The sequence below is a fragment of the Prionailurus bengalensis genome, chromosome F2, assembly GCF_016509475.1.
Source record: "Prionailurus bengalensis isolate Pbe53 chromosome F2, Fcat_Pben_1.1_paternal_pri, whole genome shotgun sequence".
In the NCBI taxonomy this organism is placed as follows: domain Eukaryota; kingdom Metazoa; phylum Chordata; class Mammalia; order Carnivora; family Felidae; genus Prionailurus; species Prionailurus bengalensis.
Genome location: NC_057353.1, coordinates 83175206 through 83197598, shown reverse-complemented (window position 1 = coordinate 83197598; position 22393 = coordinate 83175206). Strand labels below are relative to the sequence as shown.

The 22393-nt window shown below is 54.2% G+C and overlaps 3 protein-coding genes across 9 annotated transcripts; 2 read left to right on the top strand and 1 right to left on the bottom strand.

Annotated features, from left to right (window-relative positions):
* Positions 1 to 13564: 13564 nt before the first annotated feature.
* SLC52A2 (solute carrier family 52 member 2) lies at positions 13565 to 16339 on the bottom strand. 4 transcript variants are annotated; one of them, XM_043602098.1, is made up of 5 exons: positions 16257 to 16339; positions 15344 to 15534; positions 14351 to 15233; positions 14132 to 14255; positions 13565 to 14024 (listed from the first exon to the last, which is right to left on the bottom strand). In XM_043602098.1, the coding sequence occupies exons 2-5, from the start codon at positions 15471 to 15473 to the stop codon at positions 13812 to 13814; spliced, it is 1350 nt and encodes a 449-aa protein (XP_043458033.1). In that variant the 5' UTR covers positions 15474 to 15534; positions 16257 to 16339; the 3' UTR covers positions 13565 to 13811. The 4 variants fall into 4 exon arrangements, with proteins under 4 accessions (XP_043458033.1, XP_043458031.1, XP_043458032.1 ...); XM_043602096.1 differs by having other exon boundaries at positions 15946 to 16325; XM_043602097.1 differs by having other exon boundaries at positions 16120 to 16325.
* An 86-nt stretch (positions 16340 to 16425) lies between these two features.
* FBXL6 (F-box and leucine rich repeat protein 6) lies at positions 16426 to 19555 on the top strand. Of its 4 annotated transcripts, XM_043602093.1 has the most exons (9): positions 16435 to 16889; positions 17173 to 17343; positions 17509 to 17572; positions 17881 to 18012; positions 18087 to 18194; positions 18281 to 18394; positions 18463 to 18694; positions 18770 to 19016; positions 19305 to 19555. In XM_043602093.1, exons 1-9 carry the CDS (start codon positions 16483 to 16485, stop codon positions 19453 to 19455), a joined length of 1626 nt encoding a protein of 541 aa, XP_043458028.1. In that variant the 5' UTR covers positions 16435 to 16482; the 3' UTR covers positions 19456 to 19555. The 4 variants fall into 4 exon arrangements, with proteins under 4 accessions (XP_043458029.1, XP_043458027.1, XP_043458030.1 ...); XM_043602092.1 differs by having other exon boundaries at positions 16430 to 16889; positions 18463 to 19016; XM_043602095.1 differs by lacking the exon at positions 17881 to 18012 and having other exon boundaries at positions 16431 to 16889.
* A 144-nt stretch (positions 19556 to 19699) lies between these two features.
* Positions 19700 to 21936, top strand: TMEM249 (transmembrane protein 249; the record flags this gene model as incomplete). Its single annotated transcript, XM_043602196.1, has 7 exons — positions 19700 to 19913; positions 20145 to 20188; positions 20264 to 20414; positions 20674 to 20768; positions 20881 to 21076; positions 21333 to 21418; positions 21629 to 21936. Coding segments are annotated over 7 exons (972 nt in total), but the record flags the coding sequence as incomplete, so codon positions are not given.
* Between the last annotated feature and the right edge of the window lie 457 nt (positions 21937 to 22393).

Genomic DNA, 22393 nt, shown 5'->3' with positions numbered 1-22393 from the left:
GATATGGTTACAAATAGCTTGAGGGAAAGAGAAAGGGCCTCGTTAGGTACCCAGGAAATAGAACATTAAAACATCAATGGTATTCAGGCAAATGACCGTAGTGACATTTGCCTTACCTGCACACACAGTCTTGTTAGCAATCCTTGGTCTGCTGGGTTTGGAGTGTGCATCCAGCCCATGGAATCAGCTTCTTCTTGGTTAGAGACTGGAAACACTAACTCAGCCCCAGAAGTGGTTTGAAAGTCACCTGAGTGATGCCAGCAGAAGCTGTGCCCAGAGTCCATTCTCCAAGTGGTCAATAGTTCGAAGTCTGCTTCTTTTTCTAGGGGGTTTTGGGACTGTCCTTAATTGAAGACACAGCCTCCCCCCTGTGGCTGACTGCAGAGCCTCAGGCCAAACAAAAGATGACAGAGACTCAGTGGATGTGGTTAATTTACTACCGAACATTTTCAAATGTAAGAGGTCTTATGAGAGTTTAAAATAAGAATAATGCAACCGATAAAGAAATTTCATTGTTTCTGTGACATGCAAGGCAAAGATCATAAAATCAATTTTTAAAAAATGTAGATAAAATCTCTTTAAACCCGTTTAAACCTGATTCAACCTGTTTTCAGAGAAGATGGTTAATGTTACATCTGATTTATAAATGTGGGTGAATAATATCTACAGTGGAAAAAATTATGATATATAACAGTAATTCTGAGGCAAAATATACACTAAAGCCAAAGAATATGCCAAAAACACCAGTAAAGTAATTCAGTGAGTCTGAAGCAGGGCTAAGATACCTATATTTTTTATAAAACTCCATGGATGAGTCTGATGTGCATCCCAGGTTGAGAACCCAGAATTAGAAGGTGCTAGATTCAGATTACAGAAGTCAGTATGGGCTGAGCTAGATTTAAATAATAACTGAAATTTGGTGATTAATATTGCACTCCTGTTGCCAAAGACCATCAGGCAAAGGGCCAGCAGGACTCCTGCAAACGTAGGGACATGTGGCAGACCTACTGCATGTTGTGACAGATGTTTCACTGAGGTTAAAACATTATGGATAATGTGAACTTTGGCAAATCTCCAGGGACTTCCCACGGCGCTTTCCCATGGAGTATGTGATTTCTAAAATGTTTTTGTTAAAACCTTTTTACCTGTACAAATTTGACCTGGAGAAGGCTGAGCACCTCCTCTGTTAGGATGCCTCTTTACAATAATGGCATATCTAACAAACATGATTAATTCTAGAGTCTCTCTTTTCATAAAGTAAGAGGTCACGGGGCTCCTCGGTGACTCAGTCGGTTGAGTATCTGACTCTTGATTTCAGCTCAGGTCATGATCTCACAGTTTGTGGGATTGAGCCCTGTGTCAGGCTCTATGCTAACAGCGCAGAGCCTGCTTGGGATTCTTCTCTCTCTCTCTCTCTCTCTCTCTCTCTCCCCTCGCCCTTCCCCCTGCTCACGTGCGCATGCACACACACACACACACTCTCTCTCTCTTACAAAATAAACATTAAAAAGAATAATAGTAAATATAAACGTTTTTAATTTTGATGAAGTCCAATTTATCTACTTTTCTTTTTGTATGCTTTTAGATTCTGAAATTTTATTCCTATGTTTTCTTCCAAGAATTTCATAGTTGCAACTCTTAAATTTAGCTCTATGGTCTGTTTTGAGTTAATTTTTGCATATGGTGTGATGTAGGGGTTCAACTTCATTCTTTTGCTTGTGGATGTCCAATTGTATAAAAGATTATTCTTTCAACATTGAATTGTCTTGGCACCTTGTCAAAAATCAAATAACCATAAGTGTAATGTACCATCTGAACTTCAGAGTCTACTTTATTGACCTTGCGTCTATTCTTACATTGGTACCATACTGCCCAGTCTTTTTTTTTTTTTTTTTAAGTAATCTCCGTGCCCAACATGGGGCTTGAAATCATGACCCTGAGATCAAGAGTCACATACTCCACCAACTGATCCAGCCAGGACATCAGTACTGCCCAATCTTTTGTTTTTTTTTTTAATGTTCATTTATTTATTTTGAGAGAGAGAGAGAGAGAGGTGGGGGGTGGGGGTGGGGGTGGGGGTGGGGAGAGAATCCCAAGCAGGCTCCTCACTGTCAGCACAGAGCCAGATGCAGGGTTTGAGCTCATGCCGTGAGATCGTGACCTGAGCTGAAATTGAGTTGGACGCTTAACCGACTGAGGCACCCAGGTGTCCCCATAATTTCTCTTCAAATTGTTCATTGTTAGTGTATATAAATACAACTGATCTCTGTATATTGATCTTGTATCTACAACCCTGTTAACTTCCTTTTTAGTTCTAACAGGTTTTTGGGAATTCCTTAAGATTTTCTATACCTAGAATCATGTCATCTGAGAATAGAAATACTTTTACTTCTTCTTTTCCAGTATAGATGTCTTTTATAAATATTTCCTGCCTAATTACCCTGACCAGGACCTCCAGTACAACGATGATTAGAAATAGCAAGCAAACATCCTGATCTTGTTCCTGACCGTAAGAGAAAACCTTTCGGTCTTTCCCCAGTGATATGACGGTAGTTGTGGGTTTCTTCTGTCCGTCCTTTATCAGGTTGAGGAATTTCTCTCCTAATCCTAGTTTGTTGGGTGTGTGTTTGTTTTACCATGAAAGGGTGTTAGACTTCATTAAATGCTTTTTCTGATGTTTATTGAGATAGTCGTGGGTTTTGTCCTTTATTTTATTAATATGGTGTACTATATTGGTTGATTCTCATATCTTTTTTTAAAATGTTTATTCCTTTTTGAGAGAGAGAGAGAGAGAGAGCAGGGGAGGGGCAGAGAGAGAGGGAGACACAGAAACTTAAGCAGGCTCCAGGCTCTGAGCTGTCAGCACAGAGCTGGATGTAGGGTTCAGACCCACAAACTATGAGATCATGACCTGAGCCACACAGGTGCCCCTGATCTTCATATCTTAAACCAGCTGTCATTCCTGGGATAAATCCCACTTGTTCAGATGATATATTCCTTTTTAGATTCTGCTGCATTCAGACTGCTAGTATTTGGTGCAGGTATCTGTGCCTATGTTCGTAAGGAATACTGGTCTATAGCTTTCATTTCTTACGATATATCTGTCTGATTTTGGTACTCTAATCTTTGTTATCTCCTCCCTTCTGCTTGTTTTGGGTTTACTCTTCTTTTTCTGATTTCTTAAGGTAGAAATTAAGGTGTTCTTAAGTTATTACTTAACGTTTGTTTATTTATTTATTTTTGAGAGAGAGCATGCAAACGGGAGGGGCAGAGAGACAGAGGGAGACAGAGAATCCAAAACAGGCTCAGGCTCCAAGTTGTCAGCACAGAGCCCAACGTGGGGCTCAAACTCATAAATTGTGAGATCATGACCTGAGCCAAAGTCAAACGCTTAACCGACTGAGCCACCCAGATGCCCCCAGAAATTAAGGTTATTGATTTGAGATTTTTTTCTTTTCAGTTTACTGATCTAAATTTTCCTCTAAACACGCCTTTCATTGTATTATATATATTTTTTGTATATAGTATATTCATTTTCATCCATATCAAAGTATTTTCTAATTTCCCTTGTGATTTCTTCCTTGGCCCATTGGTTATTCAGAAGTGTAGTTTAATTTCTACATACTTGTGGATTTTCCAGCTTTCCTTCTGTTATTGATTTCTAATTTTTAATTTTTTAAATTGTAATTTGGGGCGCCTGGGTGGCGCAGTCGGTTAAGCGTCCGACTTCGGCCAGGTCACGATCTCGCAGTCTGCGAGTTCGAGCCCCGCATCGGGCTCTGGGCTGATGGCTCAGAGCCTGGAGCCTGTTTCCGATTCTGTGTCTCCCTCTCTCTCTGCCCCTCCCCCGTTCATGCTCTGTCTCTCTCTGTCCCAAAAATAAATAAACTTTGAAAAAAAAAATTAAATTGTAATTTGTAGCCAGAGAACGTACTCTATGATTTCAATGCTTCTAAAATTTTTAAAAACTATTTATTTTTGAGAGAGAGAGAAAGAGCATGAGCAGGGGAAGGGCAGAGAGGGAGATACGGAATCCAAAGCAGCTGTCAGCACAGAGCCTGATGGGGACCCGAACTCGTGAACTGCGAGATCGTGACCTGAGTCGGACGCTTAACCGACCGAGCCCCCCAGGCACCCCAGTCCTTCTACATGTATTGAGACTTGTTTTATGGCCTGACACATGGTCTGTCCGGGATAATGTTCCATGCTCACCTGAGAACAATTTGTATTATGCCGTTGCTGGGTGGAGTGTTTTCAAGAAGTCATTTTATGATGGTTGGATAACAGTGTTATTCAAATATTCAATTTCTTGTTGATTTTCTGATCTAGTTCTTTTACCCATTATTGTGAGTAGGGCATTAAAACCTACGAATATTATTCCTGAATTATTCATTTCTCCCTTCAATTTTGTCAGTTTTTGCTGTATGTATTTCAGGACTCTGTTGTTAAGCGTATGTACGTTTACAATAATTATTTTTGGGTTGACATTCTATGTTTCACTTTTTTTAATGTTCGTTCGTTTTTGAGGAGGGGGGAGGGACAGAGAAAGAGACAGAATCTGAAGCAGGCTCCAGGCTCCGAGCTGTCATCACAGAGCCCGACGTGGAGCTCCAACTCATGAACCGTGAGATCACGACCTGAGCCGAAGTCGGACGCTTAACCGACTGAGCCACCCAGGCGCCCAGACATTTTAATTACTGTAAAGTGTCCTTCTTTAGCTCTAGCAACAATGTTTGCTTTAGTCTATTTTGTTTGGGGGCGCTTTGGTGACTCGGTTAAGTGTATGACTTCGGCTCGGGTCATGATCTCATGGTGAGTTCAAGCCCCGCGTCCGGCTCTGTGCTGACAGCTCGGAGCCTGGAGCCTGCTTCGGATTCTGTGTCTCTCTCTCTGCCCCTCCCCTGCTCGTGCACTGTCTCTCGAAAATAAACATTTAAAAACTTAAAAAATAGGGGCGCCTGGGTGGCGCAGTCGGTTAAGCGTCCGACTTCAGCCAGGTCACGATCTCGCGGTCCGGGAGTTCGAGCCCCGCGTCGGGCTCTGGGCTGATGGCTCAGAGCCTGGAGCCTGTTTCCGATTCTGTGTCTCCCTCTCTCTCTGCCCCTCGCCCGTTCATGCTCTGTCTCTCTCTGTCCCAAAAATAAATAAACGTTGGAAAAAAAAAAAAAAACCTTAAAAGATAAATAAAATGAAGGCTATTTTGTTTAAACTTAGTATAGCAACTCTAGCTCTCTTTTGGTTACTGTTTACATGGAATATCTTTTTCCATCCTTTAACTTTTAACCTAATTGTAATTGAATGTAAAATGCCTTTTGTAGACAGCAAAACGTGAAGTCATTTAAAAAATCCATTCTGGGGGCGCCTGGGTGGCCCAGTCGGTTAAGCGTCTGACTTCGGCTCAGGTCATGATCTCACAGTCCGTGAGTTCGAGCCCCGTGTCGGGCTCTGTGCTGACCGCTCAGAGCCTGGAGCCTGCTTCAGATTCTGTGTCTCCCTCTCTCTCTCTGACCCTCCCCCGTTCATGCTCTGTCTCTCTCTGTCTCAAAAATAAATAAATGTTAAAAAAAAATAAAAAAAAATTAAAAATCCATTCTGTGTGTAGTCTGTTGACGTTTAATGTACGGACTGATTAGGTTAAGATCTACATTTGCATTTTGCAATGTGTTTCCCTGTCTTTTTGTCCCTCTGTTCCTCCATTATTGCCTTCTTTTGTGCTATTTTCTAGTGTACTATTTTTTCTTGTTATTTCTTTTACTATGTATTTTTGTTATTTTCTTAATGATTTCCCTGGGGATCAAACACTTTTATTTATGAAAATCTTGTTCATATTAGTACCAACCTAATTTCAATAATATATAAGAATTTTACTCATATATTTACTCCCATGTATCTCCATTCCATCCTTTCTTTTTGCCGTTATTGTCACATGAATTATAGGTTTATGTTATAAATCCATCAACGTGGGTTTATGATTATTGCTTTATGCAATTATATTTGAAGTCAGGACAAATAAGTTAAAAATGCACGAATACTGAATTTTGTATTTACTTACGTAGTTATCTTTACTAACAAGTGCTCTTGTTTATGTGGAATTAAGTTACTGTTTAGTGTCGTTTCATTTCAGCCTGAAGGATCACCTTTAGTATTCATATGGGGGAGGTCTGCTGATGACAAATTGGTTTTTTTCCTCTCAGTTTTTATTTCTCTGGGGATGTCTTAATTTGCCTTCACATCTGAAGGAGAGTTTTGCCGAACACACAATTCTTTGTCAACAGATTTTTCTTTCGACACATTGAGGAGGTCATCCTACAACCTCCATGATGTTTGATGAGAAGTAAGTTGTTAGTCTTGCTGAAGATCCCTCGGAGATGGCGAATCCCTTCTCTCTTGCCGTTTTTAAGATCGTCAGTCTTTGACTTTCGGCAGTTTGATTATAATGTCTCCAGGTGTGGACTCCCCTTTTTTATCCCACTTGGAGTGAGTTGAGTTTCTTATATGTTATATTAACATTTTCATTAAATTTGTAAAGTTTTCAGCCATTCTTTCTTTTTAAATGTCATTTCAGAGTGAGAGAGCATGTGAACAGGGTAGAGGGACAGAGGGAGAGGGAGAGATTATCAAGCAGGCTCCACATTCAGTGTGGACCCCGATGCAGGGCTCGATCCCACGACCCTGGGGTCATGGCCCGAGCCAAGATCATAAGTCGGAAACTCAACTGGCTCAGCCACCCAGGCACCCCTCTTTTTTTTTTTTTTAAGTTTTAAGTAATCTCTACACCCAACATGGGCTCAAACCCACGACCCCGAGATCAGGAGTCGCATGCTCCACTGACTGAGCCCGCCAGGTGCCCCTCAGCCATTGTTTCTTTAAGTATTTTTTCTGCTACTTTCTCTCCTCTCCTTTTGGGACTCCCATCATGTGTATGTTTGGTATACTTGATGGTATCCCATATGATTCTGAGGCTCTGTTCATTTTTCTTCATTCTTTCTTCATTTTCTTCCCTAGGCTGGATAATGTCAATTGATCTATCTTCAAGTTTGCTGATTTTTTCCTCTGCCAGCTCAAATCTTCTATCGGCCTCTTTAATGATAATAGCTTAATGGTCAAAAACAAAAAATTAACAATCCAGATTCTCCACCGTGTCCCATCCAATAGACACTAGATGTCTATAAATCGTTAGTTCATTTACAGAGCTCACCAAATGGTCAGACCATGAAACCAATAACCCCCTTGCTCCACTGCTGTCAGCAATCAGGAATAACTTACTGGCCACTGGGCAATTATAATTTGAGAGGAAAATTATAATTAGAAAAATTACATTTAGAAAATCACAAATCTAGGGGTACCTGGGTGGCTCAGTCAGTTCAGCGTCCAACTTCAGCTCATGAGTCATGATCTCACGGTTTGTGGGTTTGAGACCCTCACTGAGCTCTGTGTTGACAGCTCAGAGTCTGGAGCCTGCCTTGGATTCTGTGTCTCCCTCTCTCTCTGCCCTCCCCCCACTCACACTCTGTCTCTCAAAAAATGAATAAACGTTAAAAAAAATAAAGAAAATCACAATTCTAGGGGTGCCTGGGTGGCTCAGTCAGTTAAGCATCTGATTTCAGCTCAGGTCATGATCTCTCTATCTGTGGGTTCGAGCCCCACATTGGGCTGTGTGCTGACCGCTCAGAGCGTGGAGCCTGCTTCAGATTCTGAGTCTCCCTGACTCTCTGCCCCTTCCCTGCTCACACTTTGTCTCTCCTTCAAGAATAAACATTAAAAAAAAAAAAAGAGAGAGAGAGAGAATCACAATTGTATTGCCACTTCAGACTCCTCTGTAGAAACCAAGAACAGACATGCCTGGGCTTAGCCTGTGAGGTATAAACTCAGGAAACACAGCTCACCCAGGTCAGTCAGGGGGTTCGCTGGCCATCTTGGCGGAGGACCTCCAAAACCATTACAGGATAACATTCAGGAAAATGCAGAATCTTTTTTCTTTTAGTTCTTTTAATGTTTTTAATTATTTATTAAACATTTTTTACTATCTATTTTTGAGGGAGAGAGAGAGAGAGACAGAGCCTGAGTTGGGGGGGGGAGGGAGGGAGGGAGAGAGAAAGAGAGAGAGAAAGAGAGAGAGAGAGAGAGAGAGAGAGAGAGAGAATCTGAAATAGGCTCCAGGTTCTGAGCTGTCAGCACAGAGCCCGACGCAGGGCTCGAACTCAGAAACAGCGAGATCTTGACCTAGGCCAAAGTCAGACGCTTAACCATCTGAGCCACCCAGGTGTTCCTGTTTTTACTTATTTTTGAGAGAGAGAGAGATGGAGAGAATGAGTGGGGGAGGGGCAAAGAGAGAAGGGGACAGAGGATCCAAGCAGACTCTCCACTGACAGCAAGCCCTATGTGGGGCTCGAACTCACAAACTGTGAGATCACGCACGACCTGAGCTGAAGTCAGACACTCAGCAAACTCAGCCACCCAGGCACCCCAGAAAGAGGCAGAATCTTAACTCGTACACGTATAAAATTAACACCTGTTAAAGATCTTAAGTCATTTTAAAAACGGGATTCAGGAATGTTACAATTGCTTCAAAGACATCAAAGAATCACAAATCTATATAGAATAAAGAAATGTTGGAGTTAAAGGAAACGACTTTTTCCACAACTGGAGGAGAGAAATCACTTGAACTTCCACAGCGACAGAATTCATTTTCAAGTCTATGGAAAACAATCATTTCCATTGCTACTAGTTATCTACAGAGTTGTAAAATGGGTTGAAGACAACTGAGAGGCACCAACCTCATAAACCCGAGAGCCTGGCAAGATGTGCTTTAAACAGAGCATAGCTTTCCTTAGAGACACCAGTAATCTGCTCTGCTCATTTAGACTTTTTTTTTTTTTTTTTTTTTTTTTTTTTTTTTTAGGTAGGCTTCACACCCAGCATGGAGCCCAACGCAAGGCTTGAACTCACAACCCTGAGATCAAGTGTCGCGAGTCTGAGCTGAGATCAAGTCGGACGCTTAACCAATGGAGCCCCCAGGCGCCCCTGCTCATTCAGTTTTGAACTTTTTACAGCCCGGGCCCCATCCCCTAAATGCCCCTGCTTTTCAGGCCCCAGGATTCCCAGACTCCAAGCCCCTCCCCGAACCCTGCTCCACTCTGTCCCAGACCACCTCCCCAAACCCCAAGTTTCATCTCTTGTCACCCCAGCGACAAGTCTAGTCTCCACCTGCCACATCCTCAGGCCCCAATCCCTCAAGGTCTTGGCCCTCGAATCCCCCCACTCAATTCTCCCCAGTTTGCTCTAGCGCAGCTCTGACGGCAACTCCCACGGACTGGAAGCCAGACCGCCTCCCACGCTGCCCAGAGCCCCTGTGCTTCTAGCCCACCCGGGGAAAGGGGAGGCCCAGTGATGGTTGAGCTTGGCTGACCTCTGGCGCGGTGGGTGGAGGGGAGGGGGACGGTGACCTTTCATTCAGAAAGATAAAGCGTGATGTGATGTTCCTCACGTCAGGAGTCCTGGGGCCAGGTGCCACCACACTGCTTGGGAGAGTGACCCAGCCGAGCGGGCCATCCTCATTCAGCACAGCGGACCCTCAAGGGGAAGCCCACCCCCGCTCCATGTTGAGGAGAGCTCAGCGGGCGGGGGTGCCCGGCTCCGGGCTCCCAGCCCGACAGTCATCTCACCACCAGCTCGCCCCACTCCTGAAGGGTCCCCCCACCTCACCACAGACCACAGGCACCTTTCTCCCCCTCTCTGCTCTTCAGGGGAGGCTTCCAGACCCCCAGCTTCTCTGAGTACCTGCTTTCTTTCCCCTCTGCATTTGTCTGCAACACCTTCTCTTCTCTGCCCTGTGTTCTCATGCCTTCTGGAGGCTGGCTGGAGGCCTGCCTCCCCAGAGACTCGCGTGCACTCAGCCCTTTGCAGCCACACCACACTCTCAGCAGGTGCCATCCACAGAATGACTTTTCAAAGAGAACATTCGGGAAGGCTCAGGGGGTGCCAGGAGGCGCCGGGCAGGAAATCTCTTCCAATCTGCTCTGGGAACTAGCTTAGTTTTCTCACCGCCCTTGCAAAGGGGTATAAATTTCAAGTCGTTCGTAGCTTTTCACCGAGTCAAAATGCTCATACTTTCCGCAAACAGAAAAAACACTTCCCCTGGGAGCGGGCCCGGGGAACTTATCTGGGTAGTCGAGCTGAGAAGTCCCTGCCTGCCACCTGCCTGGCTGGGCTCTGGGTGTTCTTCTGAGAGGCTCAGGTGCCTGGGGAACTCTCCCTTGCCGTCAGGAGCAGGTCAGGGAAGCACTCTGCCAAGGAGCTGGGCTGGCCTACTAGAGGGAGGGTCACGGGCAGTGGGACAGGGAGAGTCGCCAGAATGAACTCTCCCCCGGGCAAGGAAGGATGGACCACTGCTGGGTGTCCAAAGGTCTGAGCTCCCTGAGTGTCTCAGGGAAGGGACGCCCTCCACCACGCCCTCAGCTGTGACAGCAACCCACTCTCCCTTGCTTAAACAAGCAAGAAACTGTGGGCCCACATAACTTGGAAGTCCAAGGGTCTGGCCTCAGGTGTGACTGGATCCAGGCGATCCCAGCATGTCTGGGTTCTGCCTCTCTCCACCTCTCCCCCTGCTTGCCTCTGGGCTGCCTTCATTCCCAGGCGTGCTCCCTGAATAGTCTGGGTAGCTTTTCATAGCTCTTGACATGACGGACACACTAGGGGAGACGTCACGGTAGACCCTGATCTGCTCCACAGAGGCAACGTCCCTCAGTACGGTGACAACGGGCAGGAGGCGTGCACCCGGATTGGATCGTCTGGGCCACCCACCCAACCACAGGGTGGAGGCAGGTGGTCCTGTGATTAACGCCCCATCAGAACCCCCTGGAAGGTGCAGGGGAGAGAACAAGGCCAGTGCTTGGAGCAGGGGACACCCAAGTGGCCTGTGGCCTCAGGCAGTTAGCTTCCCTGAGACAGGGTGGACGTGACCAGAACAGCTGATTCTGGAGACCCAGATGCTCCCACATTCCCAGTTTCTGGTGCCACAAAAGCTAGGAGGTCCTTTTGAATCCCACGGAGGAGAGGAAGCCCCTCAGAAGACTACCATCCTATGTCCCCGGTCAGGCAGCGGGGGCCCTGAGCAGAGGAGAATGAGAATGCAAGCATCTTATTTTCCGGGAGTCGCCACGCCTCCAACCGCATCGGAGCCCACACCTCCCTAGGGACCCCGCAGGACTGAGGACAGCGAAGGCTCTACCTTTCCTCATCCCACCAAAGCCAGGTGAGGCCTATCCGGACACTCCCGAGCTCTGTCTCAGGTGCAGTGGCCACACGCCTGGGAGAGGGGGCTGCACGGGGCAGGTTCTGAGGAACCAAGGAGCCTGCTGCCGGTGGTGGCACAGGCAACAGTGGCCCTGAGGCTCAGGCCTCGCTCCTGCCCAGGGAGTGCCCTCTGGGGACAGCCAGGCACCAAAGGTCCTGCCTCAGCCACTGCCTCCCCTCTGGGTCTCCTTCAAATTCCCCCAGCCCTGAGTTTGAGAAAGCCTTTGGGCAGGGCTGTGAGCCTGAGTGGCTGGCTACCTGCTGTCCAGCTGGAGGTGTGGGCACCCTGGCGACCAGCTTCAAGTAGGGAGAGTGTGCCGTGGCAGCTCTCGAGAACTTGGTTCTTCGGCATCTCCCTCCCCTAGTTACTTCCCACGAGGCGCTAACAGGAAGGCCCTTGAGGCTTCTAAGGGCAGTGGCTTCCTCAAATTGTCTACCTCCAGCCCTGGCCTCAGGTTCAGGGCCACCTGCCCCTCTCTCCAGGAGACCGTGCATGTCCCACACAGCCTTCCTCCTTTGTCGCCCTCTGGCCTGGTACAGCTAGTACAAAGGCACACGTGGGCAGACGGGAGGCTCTTGCAAATACCTTTGATCATCTCCTGATGGAAGAGAGGGCAGGACGGAACTGGGAGGCAGCTCCACAAGCCTCAGTCCCAAGGTGGGCCGGGGAGAGTGCTAATGGGTCTGAGGGCAGAGGCTGTGCCGAGGCGCGTGGCTACCCGCCCCTGCCACCCCCACCCCCCATGCCCTCATCCTCCTCCCTCAGAATCTCTCCACTGACAACCACCAAAGGCACTTATGCAGCTCGCACCCCACCTGCCAGCCCCCACTCCCAAAGGCAAACAGCCACATGAAACCCCCTGCCCCTGCCTTTTTTCTAGGCCATCAGCATCCCAGGAGGCTAAGGCCTGGCAGGTGGCCTCCCGTCCTCAGCACTGAGCTGTGTCTGAGCTACTTGGGAGCCTGACTCCACCCAATACTTGATGTGACCCCAGACCAGAGGCTCCAGTGGTTAGGCCTGGGGGTCCTTCCCTCCTTCCTGCTCAGCTGGTCCTGTTAAGGGCGGGGGGGGGGGGGAGAATAAGGAGCCTTCAAAAGCCCACATGCAGGCCAAGTCAAGGACAGGCAGCTTCTGAAGTTTAGAAGGGGCATGCGGAAACCAGAACAATCGTGGGAAGGGGCTGGGTCAGCAGGAGCAGAAGCCGCTATTCCCAGCCCCCACAGTCATCAGGTGAGGTCCTTGCAGCTATGGGCTCCCTGCTGCAGAAATGAGACCCCTTGTCTGGGAGAATGGGATCTCAGTTCCACACCAGTCACGCCGGATCACAGCTCAGGCGTCCTGCCTCCCCTGTGGAGCCTGTGTCCCCCATGGGTCTCTTGCTTCCTGCTGGCCTAGGCAGCCAAGAGGAGGGGCCAGAAGCCCCGGCCCTTGTTCACTGCAGCTTCCTCTCCTGAACCCTTGCAGCCCTCTTGCCTGGCTTCCCTGCAGCCCTCTGTGCAGGAGATCGACGCAGCCCGCCACAGGCTGCGGTAAGGGCTACGGCTCTGCTCCCTGTGGACGTGAGGCAAGCACAGACCCAGACCATTGTCCCAGCACTGCGGCAGATGTAGGCTGCTCAGGGGCAGGGGCCATTTACCAGAAGCCCAGAAAAAAGGTAGCTGCTGCCTGTCTGTCTGAATAAAGAGTTTGGAATGTTTACAGGTTTGATCACACAAGGAGCTAGAAACTAAAGGCTTGCGGCTCAGGAAGAGGAGCGATGCTTCTGACCAGACGGATCCCAAGATTGGCTGAAGCCTCACACCCCAGTCTCTTCTAAGCCCCACTCACTGAGCCCCTCTGTGCCTGCACCTGGCGAGAAGCCCCTGGCAGGATGCTCCCGCAAGGGAACAGACACTACGATTGCTAGGTCACAAAAAGACAGCCCATTCTGCCCGACCCTCGCACCCAGCTGGCCCAGCACAGCACACAGCCCAGACATGCTTGCTGAACAGTGGCCCTGCTGGGAAGAGGCCTCTCCACGCAGCTGCAGATCCTGGATGAACTGACGTTGGGTGGGTGCCACACTGCCTCTGACCACCACAGCCTGTTCTCTGAGGAAATTCCAAAGAGCAATGGAGGGAGGGGGGCAAGAGTCTGGGGCTCAGAGGGCGCAACCCCAGGATCTAGGAGAGCAACCAGCCAGGGGTGACGCGGCCCCGATGGACAGTCCAAGTCACCCCAGCTCCGTGGAGGTCTGTCTGCACAGAGAAAGGTGCTACACAAGTTCACTACTCTGACCCACGAAACGATTTATTGTGCAAAGCCCACACAGGCTCCAGGCCTGGGCCAAGTCCGGAGCTCTAGCTGGGCCCTGGCTCTGGGCCTGTTCTGTGGTCCCCACTCTGGCCAGTGTCTGCTGTGGAGTGTACAGGTGTCCGTGAGCGTGCCCATGTGTGAAGAGGGCCTCGCTCTTGGGTCATGGGCGCTTGGGCGTTGTGGCATCCCAGCCCGAAGTCAGGTCCCCATCTGCTCAGGCTTAGGGACCACACTGGTCCACACAGTCCTTCCCGCTGCGGAACACGTGATAGATGCTGGTGGGAGGGAACATGGCGACAGCACCGAGCAGGGAGCCCACCTGGATGGCCACACCAGCTGCCAGCAATGCCGGCCGGCCGCCACCATGCAGCAGGGAGCTGGCGGCCACCTTCACGTATGAGAACACGCCCAAACACAGCACCCAAGACAGCACCTGGGAGGGTGGACACGGCAGCAGGCTGAGCATGAGATGCTCGCTGCTCTGAGGCAAACCCCCTCCCCACTGCCACCCTCTCTGCTTCAGTGTCCCAGCGTACTTACCACGAGGACCACTCCTGCGGAGGTGCCCACCAGGGGTGGGCAAGGACTCAGGATTGCCAGCGCCATCAGATAGGCCCCAAAGAGCATGCCCAGCACGGAGAGACCTCCCAGCCCTGCCAGAGACCTGCAGGGGTGGAGCAGAAACTCAGGGCTGGCTGCACCACGACCCAGCCCCCATCCTTCAACTCCACCCTAAGCGGCCTGGGCATCCACGTGTACCTGCACAGGACGCCCATGGCCAGGAAGCAGGCGAGGGGGTTGGCAGCACTGCCCAGCACCACTGCCAAGTGGTAGGCCAGGCGCCCATAGGGCAAGCAGGAAAAACTCTGCACGGCAGGCAGCACGCCATTGGTCAGTGCGTTGGTGACGGCCAGCAGGCCCAGCAGGCAGGCTCTGTGCACGGGGAGCAGCCTGTGGGCCTCAGGGTCTGGGCTAGCAGTGGCGCCTGTTGCTTGGCTCGGTGACTCCCGAAGTGGCAAGGCCTCTTCCTCCTCCTCTTCCTCCTCCTCCTCCACTCTGGGGGCTCTCACCTGCAGGTTAGACTCTGGACCTGCCGTGGGTACAGACGGTGGCGACGGCAACAGCAGCAGAAGACCCTGGAAGGCGGCAGCTGAAGTGACCAGAAGGGCGGTCAGCATCCAGAAAAAGGTGCTGGCAGGAAAACGCTCCGGGAAGTCGTGGGGGAGCCAGAGGGTGCCACTGTTGGGAGCCGGCAGACATTCAAGGTGGCCTACACCCTGCACTAAGGCCAGCACGCAGGGCAGCAGGGCACTGAGGCCCTGACCCAGGAAGAAAGAGCGCAAGAAGGGAGGTGGGAGGTGGCTCAAGAAGGGCAAGAAAGTGACGTTCGAGGCACAGCAGGCCAGTGCCAGCACCAAGGCCAGTGTTAGGAAGGCCACAGAGTGGAGCTGCCCTGCCACTGGGGCCACGTGGTGCCACAGTGGGGCCAGCAGGGCTGTGCCCACCACGCTCAGTGCCTGCACCACCTGGATGGGGGCCTGCTCGCTCTTGCCAGGGGCCAGCCGTCTCCACAGGGTCACCACCAGCAGACCCAGGTTCCCCAGCGCTACAAGCACAGAGAGATAGGATGGGAGGCTCCAACCTGCAGGGAAGGGAGATCACGTCAGGGGCTAGATGCTCAGGGACAAAGAGCAGCTGCCATCCACCTCACCTGGCACATGTCCCCCCACTTCCCTGCACACTGCCACTCACCCTCAGGAAGGTCTTTTACCACCACAGGCAGCTCCACCCAGATCCCGTTGATGGCAGCCCAAGAACCCATGCCAAAGAGGGCCACCAGCAGGTGGGTCAATACCAGACGGCCCAGCGGGGGTGCTGCCATTCAGCCCGAGGCTGGGTCCTTCCGAACAGGACAGGGTCACAGCCTGCTCCTCTTTCCCCACCTAGGTCCAAACAAAAAACAAAAAACAAAACAAACACAACGCTTCAGTTCTTCTGGGACCTCATGACTTCTTCTACCTTGAAAGTTAGTAGACCCGTATTCGGGATCACAGACCAGAAACGCAGAACTGGACTCTGAAGAGGACCAGACCGCCTAGACCAGGAAAACGGGAAGGGGCCCGGGGGTGGGGGCTGAGGATGAGACGGGCCAAACATACCAAATAGCACGGCTAGGTGTGCGCTAGGTGTGCGAGCAGAGAAGCAGAAAGCCTGCCCAAAGCGCCAAAGGCCCCAGAGGAAGATGGGGAAAGAAAGACCCGATCTGCGGGTCTGAGTAGCCCAGACCACCACCACCCTCACTCCAAAACGGACACGACTCCGGGACAGAGACACCCATCAGGCGCCGCGCACACCTCCGCGGCTTCTGCGCCCAAATGGGAAACCGAGGCTTCAGCGAGACCCAGTACCGCAGGAGTCAAGACCCGCGCGGCGGGGAGGGGCGGGCCCGGCGCCGCCCCTCTCTGCATCAGGTGGGCTGCGAGGAGCCGGCCCGTGCGCAGGGGTGCGTGCGCCTCCTGATCCAGCACCTGCGCGCTCCCCGACCCGACAGCCAGTCGTCTCGCCACGCTACGAGGGCGCTGCCTCCGGCCCAGGATCGCAGCCTCGACCCAGAGCCGGTGGGACTGGGAAACGCTGCCCGGACGGAGCGAAAACTCCAACCCACCGGGCGAGGGACAAGGAAGCCGCGGGGGCCAGCCCCCGGCATGGCCTGTCGCCGGAAGCCCCGCCCCGGAAGTCAGTGCTGAGCCGACGCGGAGGGGATTGGTCCGGGGCTCAGGCCCCGCCTTTACGCGGGCACGCTGCGCCTCCGCCCGGCGGCCTCGCCTGTTCCGCCACAGGCCCCGCCCCGTCCGCTCCCCTGGGGCGGTCCGGGAGTTTGACCGGTAGCTATGGCTCCCGGGGTGGCGCGCCGAGCTCGGCGGCGGCCCCCGCGCAGCGTACGGAGCGCACGGCCGGTCGGGGTGCGGGCTCGCTCGGCGGAGGACTGGTGGTGGGACCGGCTGGCGCCGAGCGGCTCCGGTTACCATCTGCTGCAGTCGGACAGCATGCTCCTGGTGCTGCCCGGCCCTGGGCCTGCCCGCACTCGCGTGCAGAGGCGTGCAGCCCGCCGCACTCAGCGGCCAGTGCCCCCAGCGTCCCGCGCCGCGGCGGTCAAGGCTAGGCCCAGACCTGCTCCGGTTTCGGAGCCGCAGCAGGGGCCCGACCCAGGCTGGGGCGACCGCATCCCCCTGGAAATCCTGCTGCAGATTTTCGGGCTGCTGGTGGCGTCCGATGGGCCCATGCCCTTCCTCGGCAGGTACCCCAGGCCCATCGAGCGCAGCAGCATGGCTCAGGCTGACCTCTTGGCCACCGAGCGGGTGGCTGAGGCGGGGGCCGAGGGCGAAGCCATCTGAGCGTTCACACACGCAGACGAGAGAGCACAGTCTCTCACGAGGTCCAGTTAGAGCCCCGAGGGCCTGTCTTTGTGCTGAGGTGTCTGCAGCGTTGTGAGAATAAAATGGGACAGGTTACTCCTCTTAGAAAACCCCACAGCGGCGGCTACGGAAAGGCCCAGCCCCTCAGCAGAGATTTTCTCCCAGGGCTGCACGCGTGTGCCGCCGCTGGCACGAAGCTGCCTCCCAGCCTGCGCTCTGGCACACCGTGACCCTGTCGCCCCCGTTGGCTGGCCGCCTCGCCAAGAGCGGAGCCAAGAGCGGAGCCAAGGCGGAGAAGAAGCTTCTCGCTTCTCTGGAATGGCTTATGCCCAATCGGTGAGACGCTCCCTCTTTTCTTTTATGCCCTCATTTCATCTCTGTGGCTTGTACAAAGCCCCAAGCCCCTTCGTGTTTCCATATACCAAAGTGGTGGGTGGGGAGGACGCCAACAGAGGGGCACCGTGGGAATACTACGCAGCTCTGCCTCTGCTGTCGGCCCAGGTTTTCACAGCTCCAGAGGCTGACCCTCATCCACTGGAAGTCCCAGGTACACCCTGTGTTGAAGGTGAGAGCTCTGGACTGCCCTGCGCACCAGTCATGACACTTTGGGGTTGCCCAGTACTTCCAGGGAGTGGGGCAGGCACATGGAGCCCAATGTTGCCCCGTGGGGAGGCCTGCCCGGTTCTCATTTCCTGTTGTTTGTTTCAGTAGAGAGGTGTTAGAAGTGGGAGCACCCATGTTGGCCTGGCATGGGCAGGAAGGAGATCATAGTTGAGTCACCAAAGAGGGTTTGATGTCAGCCACTGGTTTCTTTCCTTTGTGGACCACAGCTTGCCTTCCCCCCAATCTCTGCCGGTGCTCTGTCTTCCCCAGCTGGTTAGCGAGTCCTGTCCTCGGCTCACCTTCCTCAAGCTTTCTGATTGCCACGGTGTGACCCCTGATACGTTGGTCATGCTAGCCAAAGCCTGCCCCCAGCTCCACAGCCTGGATATACAGCACTCCATGGTGAGCCCTATGTCCCCAGGGGCCCTGAAGAAGCCTGGGCCGAGGTGACAGGTACCCGTGTGCTGGGTTCCCAGGTGGAGTCTACAGCCGTGGTGAGCTTCTTGGAGGAGGCAGGGCCCCGAATGTGCAAGCTGTGGCTGACTTACAGCTCCCAGACGACAGCCATCTTGGGTGCGCTGCTGGTAGGTTGGTGACAGGTAGGAGCGGAACCAGACGCTGCGCCAGGTCAGCCAGGCCACTGACCCTGTGTTCTCTTCCACCTCTGTAGGGCGGCTGCTGCCCCCAGCTCCGGGTCCTGGAGGTGAGCACTGGCATCAACCGCAACAGCACTCCTCTCCAGCTGCCTGTCGAGGCCCTGCAGAAAGGCTGCCCCCAGCTGCAGGTACCTGACACCCCTCTTCTCCCACCTGCCACTCTCCCTCCCCACCTGCAGCCTAGGCCTTGCTCCAGGTGCTGCGGCTACTGAACTTGATGTGGCTGCCCAAGCCTTCCGGGCGAGTGGTGACTCCTGGCCCAGGCTTCCCGAGTCTTGAGGAGCTCTGCCTCGCCGGCTCCAGCTGCAACTTTGTAAGCAACGAAGCCCTGGGCCGCCTGCTCCACGATTCCCCTAACCTGCGCCTGCTGGATCTTCGCGGCTGTGCCCGCATCACACCTGGTGGCCTGCATGATCTGCCATGTCAAGGTCAGCTTTCTCTGGGCAGGAGGGGTGTGGGTACCCTTGCCCACCCCACAGCTCATGCCTGCTCTTCACCTCCAGACCTGGAGCAGCTTCACCTGGGTCTTTATGGCACGTCAGACCGGCTGACTCTAGCCAAAGAGGGCAGCCATCTGTTGACCCAGAAATGGTGCCATGCTCTGCGGGAACTGGACCTGAGTGGCCAGGGCTTCAGCGAGAAGGACCTGGAGCAGGCCTTGGCCGCCTTCTCAGTCACGCCTGAGGCCTCACACCCAGCCTTGTGCTCGCTCAACCTCAGGGGCACCCGGGTCACACCGAGCACAGTCAGGTCAGCCTCCCCTCCCTCGGTCCTTGCAATCAGTACAGCTTGCCTCCCTGACAAGCCTGGTTTGCAAGCTTCAGGGATCCAAAAGGGGAGCACATACGGACCAAGCCCCTGCTCAGGATTGACCTTAGGGATGCCAAGGGGGTACTGGGCTTGGGCCTCAGTGGCTGGGGGTGGCAAAGCCAGTTGTGGCATGGGCAGAGAGGGCTCCTTACCCGGGCCTAGCCCTGCCAGGGCCTGGGTCTTTTGGAGCCAGTGGCTCAACTCCCCATGGCCTGCCCTGCCCCACAGCTCTGTGATCAGCAGCTGCCCAGGCCTGCTGTACCTCAACCTGGAGTCCTGCCGCTGCCTTCCCCGGGGCCTGAAGCGGGCCTACCGAGGCCAGGAGGAAGTCCAATGGTGCCTGGAGCAGCTGCTCACCAGCCCCCCTTCTTCCAGCTAGGCAGTTCCAGACCTCAGACCCTCGGGCAGCCTGCGGCGCCCTCCACCCTTTTCCAGTTGCGATGTTTGAACGTTTTGTTACAATAAAACATTTTTAGGAACTCTGTGTGATCCTTGGGGTGTGGTTGACAGGTACTGTGCCTGAGGAACCATTCAGGGCTAGGGCTGGGGGAGAGCTTGTGCCATGGGGGAGGGGTGGTCTGCCAGGGCTCCTGAGGCTGCGTGTGCTCGTGCCTTGCTGACTCACTGCTGGGCTTGAGTCTTGGACTGGGTGTGTGTATCCTGTTCTCAGGGACACTGAGATATGTTTGTGCCTGTGGTTGTGCTTGAAGCTCTGCCTGGGCAGAAGTGGCAGTGGAAAGGGGGAGGCCCTACTCAGCCACGGGGTTCAGTGTGGGGCGCCTGCCTGCAGATATCTCTGCAGCTTAGGCCTGGGACATCCAGCCACCTTCCCTTCAGGTGAGGATTGTGAACCGGGCTGCTCAGGGGGCCGCTGGTGGTGTGGGGACTGGCGGGGAAGAGCACGCTCACTTCAGGGTGGGGCTCGAGGACTCCCGGCAGAAGGGACAGTCAACAGAACAGCCCCTTCTAGAACGCGCTGTGCAGAACTTCTAGAACCCCGGCTTCGCCCAGCCTACACCAGCCTACACCACCACCTGGTGTCTCTCTCCTCTTCTCTTTGTCTGAAAGCCGCTCCTTCCTGGACCGCAGCCCTGGAGCCTTTCTTCTCCCAGGTAGAAGTGCGACTGTGAGCCTCTGGGCGGTGCCAACCTCCTAGCAGCCCAGCTGACCCTCTGTGCCTCCCCCAGACCCCCAAGGGCCGGGTTGGCGGCCTGCCCACCACCTCCGGCGGCAAGCGCTTCCAGCTCTGGGCCCTAGGACTGTTCTGCACCGAGCGCCACCTGGCCAAGCGCCTTAAGAACAACAGCTTCTACCCGTTCATCCAACAGCAGCCCAATGGTGCGCGCGGACCCGGAACCCGAGCAGGGCGGGTGCGGGAGCCGGGGGCCTGACGTCTGAACCTGGTGGCGTAAAATCCCGGGCGGGGTTGGCGGCGGAGGGGGCGGGCCTGGACCCGGGATCTGCATGGGGGCGGCGCCTGGAGTCGGAAGGGGCGGGGGCGGGGCCGAGCCCTGGGCTGGCGGCGATGCAGCTCGCTCGGGGCCGGCTGCCAGCGGGGACCGGCTGTCTTCACGCACCGCCACCGCGCCGCCCCCAGTCTTCGTGCTTGAGTACTACCTGGACACGCTGTGGAAGGGGACACTGCTCTTCGTCGTCTGCCTCCTCCTCGTCAGCTTCGGCTTCGTGAGCCAGGTCTGAACTCCTGGGCCCGCCCCCCACGGCCTTCCTCCCGGGGGGCTGGACTCACCTCGCGGTGCCCCGCCCCCGAAACCCCGGGCTGCTCAGGTCCCTGTGGCTGCCGCAGGTGCAGAAGCAGGAGACTTGGGGCTTCCCCGCGTGCGGCGTGGTCGTCGGCCTGTGGCTCATGATTTCGTCTTTGCCGCGGCGCCGCCTGGTGCTGAACCACACGCGTGGCACGTACCACTTCTCCGTCCAGGGCCGCACCGTGTGCCAGGGCCCCATGCACCTAGTCTACGTGCGCCTGGCGCTCAGCTCCGACGGTGAAGCCCGGCGCGGCCACGGACGGTGGGCGCGGGGAAGGGTGTGCAAGGGAAACAGCTCCGGGAGTGTGGCGGGGCTGGCTAGACAGCCCACTGTCCCCCCGCCCCCGCCACGGTCCTCAGAGCCACACACACACACACACACACACACACACGCCCCTTCTCCCCTCCCTCATCCCCCCCCCCCCCCCAGCTCTCTCCCCACCAGAGCTGCTATCCCCTAGAGCCTCTGGCTGAGCCCCTTGCCCCTCTCCAGCTTATGGAAGGTGCTTCTTCCAGTTGGTTCTATGCGGCCACAAGCTGGAGCCGCTGGTGCTGGTGCAGCTGTCGGAGCGCTACGAGGTGGGTCTTGCCCCAGTCCACCCTGGGGCCCCTTCCCTCCTTGGTTCCACAGGAGGCCTGCCACTGCTTAGGGTCTTCAGATGGGGCCATTTCCCAGGCAGAGGGTGAATACCACGTGGTCCTTGGCCCAGACTTTAGTGCTGGCAGCTGGTGGAGAGGTGACAGGTCCTCTCGGTCCAGGTGAGAGCTCACCGCCACCCATTCCCACAGCAAATGGAATACTTGGGCCGTCACATTGCCCGGAAACTCAACATCAATTACTTTGACTGCCTGGCCAAGTCGTACAGGCACGTGGTCCGTCACTGGCCGCTGGGGGCCACCTTCAGCCCCGGCATCGTGCAGCGCAAGACCGGCACTTATGGCCAACAGACCTTGCAGTCTGACCTGGACGTGTGATTCTGAAGGCAGGTGCCCCAGCGCTGCCCCTGCCCCTCAGGCGTACAGTCTCCCTTTCCCTGTGATTTCCCACCTCCACTGGACCTTAGTCTTCCCCTCAATAAAGCCACCTCTTGCTTCCAGGCAAGTGTTTCCTCTGGGGGGGGGGGGGCGGGAGGCACAGCTCGGGGGCCTCAGGGAGCAAACCTCGGAGTTTTGAGCTGGTTGAGGGTAACCGGAGGAGGAGGGTGAGTAATGAACAGCAGCACCGCCAGGAATTTGGAGTCCTCACTGGACAGGTGTGGGACCCACGGCCTCCCTTGAGCAGCAACACTCACCTGGTCCTGTCCGGGCTCAGGAGTGCAGAACAGTGAGCAGCGTGCAGGGGTCAGAATTTGACTGGTCAGCCTGACTCGGTGCCTGGTCCCGTCAGCAGTGGGATGGAGTACAGCTACAGGTCCAGCCTTGTGCCCAGGGTACAGCTTGGCAGACAGCCCCCAGAGTTGCTGCTTCAGTGCTCCTAGGGAGTAAGCTGTGGAGCCCTAGACCAGAGCTCAAGCCTGCCGTGCAGGGCAGGCCCGTGTGTCCCTGGAGCTTGCC

Coding starts and splice junctions, on each gene's coding strand:
- SLC52A2 (XM_043602098.1), bottom strand. CDS start 15,473: ATGGCAGCACCCCCGCTGGGCCGTCTGGTATTGACCCACCTGCTGGTG. Junction 15,234..15,343: donor GGTAAAAGACCTTCCTGAGG/GTGAGTGGCAGT, acceptor CCTTCCCTGCAG/GTTGGAGCCTCCCATCCTAT. Junction 14,025..14,131: donor CCGCAGGAGTGGTCCTCGTG/GTAAGTACGCTG, acceptor CCACCCTCCCAG/GTGCTGTCTTGGGTGCTGTG.
- FBXL6 (XM_043602092.1), top strand. CDS start 16,483: ATGGCTCCCGGGGTGGCGCGCCGAGCTCGGCGGCGGCCCCCGCGCAGC. Junction 18,395..18,462: donor AAGGCTGCCCCCAGCTGCAG/GTACCTGACACC, acceptor GCCTTGCTCCAG/GTGCTGCGGCTACTGAACTT. Junction 19,017..19,304: donor GTCACACCGAGCACAGTCAG/GTCAGCCTCCCC, acceptor CCTGCCCCACAG/CTCTGTGATCAGCAGCTGCC.